Below are 3,496 nucleotides of genomic sequence, written 5' to 3'. Positions count from 1 at the left end.
GAAGCGTTGATTTCAAAATGCAAGATTCAGATTGGCTGTCGCAACAAACTTGCGATCAGCTTGCAACTAATGTAGAATGGCTGTAAACGTGAAACAAGAGGTCTGTTTTCTGTGACTGAAAGTGTACACTTTTGAACAAAGTGAAATAGGTATATGTTTGATATTTGTTAAAAGTGAGAAAGAGATATTTTAACCTTAACATTGAAGTTACTAGAGAAATTTTTCGCCTTTTACTTTTCATCCTTGAAAAAAAAATTTTATGATTGATACCCTAGTGCAATTTAGTGCAGGAACAGAAAATAGACCAATAGATAGTGGCTATGGTTAAAGTCTCACTACAAATGCTTTAAAGCATTTGATGGACCAATTAGAAGAAAGAATTTTACAAACTGTCCAGTTAAAAAACGCTTCAAAGCGTTGACCAGTATGACATAAAAAAAGGTTTGTACGCATCGCAAGCTCCAACATGTAATATGTTCCTATCATAGCTCTTTCTCATTCCAACGCGCTTGATAGAGTGAGTAGGAACTGTAGTAGGACATGAATAAATCTAAAGATAACGCACTCCCTGAATGCAGCCAGGGGGTACGGTCAACGCGATGTAAACGCTTTGAAATGTTTTTTAATTAGTTTGTAAAATTCTTTCTTCTAATTGGTCCATCAAATGCTTCAAAGCGAGACTTTGACCACAGTCAAGATCTCTAGCTTCCGCAATTGTGTCAAATTATGTAGCGATAAGTCACCTCACAATCACGTTCTCGCTGCTGATAGCTGATAGTAATGATTCGATTGTATATACGTATACATTTCTCTCTGGTACTACATAGAAGGATACAAGAGTGCATTCAAGGAACGCGCTATCTGCGTCATTTGGGTAATGTCTTTGTTTCACACCTAATGGACAATGAAGATTGAATGACGCAAATAGCGCTAATAGTGTCTTCCCGAATGCAACCTTAATCATCTTTTTGCCATGTGATTTTATAAGGCTTGACATCTCGACAGATCACTCAAATGAGGCGAATGTGTTTCGTCTTGACACGAATGTTGCATCATCTCGGAATTTTTTGAAAAGTATTGCCGACTTCAATTGAGCAATCGTATTTTTCATTTCTGTAAACTCTTCATTCAGTCATAGGTGCCTAGTGTCTGGAGAATAGTATTATTGTCATCAATTGTCATTTCTGACTGTATTACATCATCCATTTAAGGATTTTTTTGTTTATGGTGATCGGTGCATCGTGTTTATTTATTATAAATTCTATTTTTCGACATTCGAATATCAGTGGTCCAGTCTCAGCCGATTTATCTATCGGTTGTGAAGCCATTCAAAGAGGAAGATGATATATTAATTTCCTCGTGCATATATGCTATACATTGCCATAGTTGTCATTATGACATGATATGAACTCGTAGTTTGTTTTGATCGCTTTTTTCCAAGGACTCCAAGAGATGTGGCTAAGAGTCGATTATTAGATCCTGTCGCTCAGAAATAATGAATTCGTCAACGCAAAGCAGTGGCGAAAATAATGACAGAATCGATGTTTATGATGAGGACGATGAAGAAAGGCTGATCAAGCCAAGGAATAATTTTGCATCATATTCAAACGAGGATATCGACGTGCGATTCCGGGTATATCGAATTTTGTAGCTTTCATGCATCTCTCTCTCTTTCTCTCTCTCTCTCTCTCTCTCTCTCTCTCTCTCCTCTATGCTTCTTGAATTTTTAGATGAATATTTTTTAGTTATTTTAGCAAGTGTCTTCCAATAGTTCATCTTCTTTTTTTTATCATGTTGCAAGATGTTCAATTAAAAAGAACAGGCAGATGTTAGATGTTAGAAAATATATATCTATAGAAATATAGAGCATTGCTTCTAGGATTACATTTGGAAACACCACTTAAGCTCCATGCATGGTAGAAGAAAATCATGGCTTTTATTCTTCCACCATGATTCCATTTTAACCTTGTTCCACCATCATTTTAACCTTGTTCACAAAATATTTATTAAACAAAGATAAAATAATACATGAATATATCTGAAATTTCTGAATATAGCCTAGAAGTATTGACTTTATTGTGTCAACACAGAGCATCGCCAACATTAACATAACATGCAGTGATATAGAGGCTATCTCGGGTCAATCCAAAAGATTACATATCAGGGATATAATCCCAGGAACGACTAATTTCTTATCAACTAATTATGAGGTAATTGCTTCATAATGAACTTTTAATTATGAATTGATTGCAATCACCTTCTGATCCTGTTTTAAACACATGTATTTATGTTTTAATACTGTATTTCATTTATATGTATTATCTTTGCTTAGTAAGATAAATTAATAGCATCTTTTTTTTCAGAGTTTGGATTATGACCCTTGTGAAAATTATCTTCTACAAGATGAAGAGAGGAAGAAAGGATACAAATTTATCGTTAGAAAGAATTTCGCCAGATGGTTTATCTTTCTCTTAATCGGAATTTGTACTGCTCTCATAGCGTGCTTTGTAGATGTACTAATAGAGGAATTATCCAGCCTAAAATATGGCTGGCTTAAGAAATGTATGTTGTGTTCTAACATGTTAATCTATATAAATATGTTCTATGATATATAAAATAATAATATGTGAACTTTGTGTCAATAGATGTGGACCAGTGTGTGATGGAAGGTTGCCTTTGGTTACCATACATGATGTGGTTAGTGCTAAATGTAGTACCAGTTTTCATAGGTGCTGTCTTAGTATCCTATATTGAACCTGTTGCTGCAGGAAGTGGTATTCCACAAGTGAAATGTTATTTAAATGGAGTCAAAATACCGCAAGTTGTACGTATTAAAACTCTGGCTGTGAAAATTATTGGTGTTATATGCACTGTAGTCGGAGGCTTAGCAGGAGGCAAGGTAAGCGGTTCATCATTGTTCTTTTCATTTGTCAGCATTGTTCACATCTCGTATACTTCAGGAAGGTCCTATGATCCATTCTGGTGCTGTCGTAGCCGCAGGGATTTCTCAGGGTAAAAGTACTACTTTTAAGAAAGACTTGAAAATATTTGAATACTTTAGAGAGGATCATGAGAAACGAGAGTTTGTGTCCGGAGGTGCTGCATCTGGAGTATCAGCGGCTTTCGGAGCACCCATCGGTAAGTATTATTAAATATTAATGGATATGTGTTCTATTTCATGCACATTATTTTTAATAGGAAACTAGTTTTTTGTTAATTTAAAATTGATTTATCCTTATAAATTATACTGATTTACAAGGTTTTTGTTCCTCAACACCTGAATGACTCGTATATTTTCAACTGCCGAATAAGAATATAAAATTTCATCCACATTTTTTTTTTGAGAAATTAAGAATTTTTTAATAAAATTCTTTTTTAATAAAACTCCACAAATTTAAACAATTTGCAATTTTTTTTTCTTTTACGTTATGGAGTAAAATACATAAGAATCATCATTCAGATGTTAAAAAACAGAAATCATATAAATTAGAATTTT

The 3,496-nt window shown here is 34.1% G+C and overlaps 1 protein-coding gene across 3 annotated transcripts in view; it reads left to right on the top strand.

Annotated features, from left to right (window-relative positions):
* Positions 1-504: 504 nt before the first annotated feature.
* The window catches only part of LOC108691638 (H(+)/Cl(-) exchange transporter 7), a 6,054-nt gene continuing 3,062 nt past the window's right edge, over positions 505-3,496 (top strand). The window contains exons 1-6 of one of the 3 annotated variants that reach the window (XM_018199496.1): positions 505-517; positions 1,442-1,633; positions 2,058-2,210; positions 2,364-2,562; positions 2,646-2,899; positions 2,961-3,138. In XM_018199496.1, the coding sequence (XP_018054985.1) occupies positions 1,496-1,633; positions 2,058-2,210; positions 2,364-2,562; positions 2,646-2,899; positions 2,961-3,138 (922 nt within the window). In that variant the 5' untranslated portion in view covers positions 505-517; positions 1,442-1,495. Of the gene's footprint in view, positions 518-887; positions 1,634-2,057; positions 2,211-2,363; positions 2,563-2,645; positions 2,900-2,960; positions 3,139-3,496 lie in introns of those variants that run through there. The other 2 variants (XM_018199504.1, XM_018199487.1) reach the window with 2 other exon arrangements.

The sequence above is a fragment of the Atta colombica genome, unplaced genomic scaffold, assembly GCF_001594045.1.
Source record: "Atta colombica isolate Treedump-2 unplaced genomic scaffold, Acol1.0 scaffold106, whole genome shotgun sequence".
In the NCBI taxonomy this organism is placed as follows: domain Eukaryota; kingdom Metazoa; phylum Arthropoda; class Insecta; order Hymenoptera; family Formicidae; genus Atta; species Atta colombica.
The sequence above is the reverse complement of the archived record's forward strand: the minus strand, read 5'-3'. Positions and strand labels throughout refer to the sequence as shown.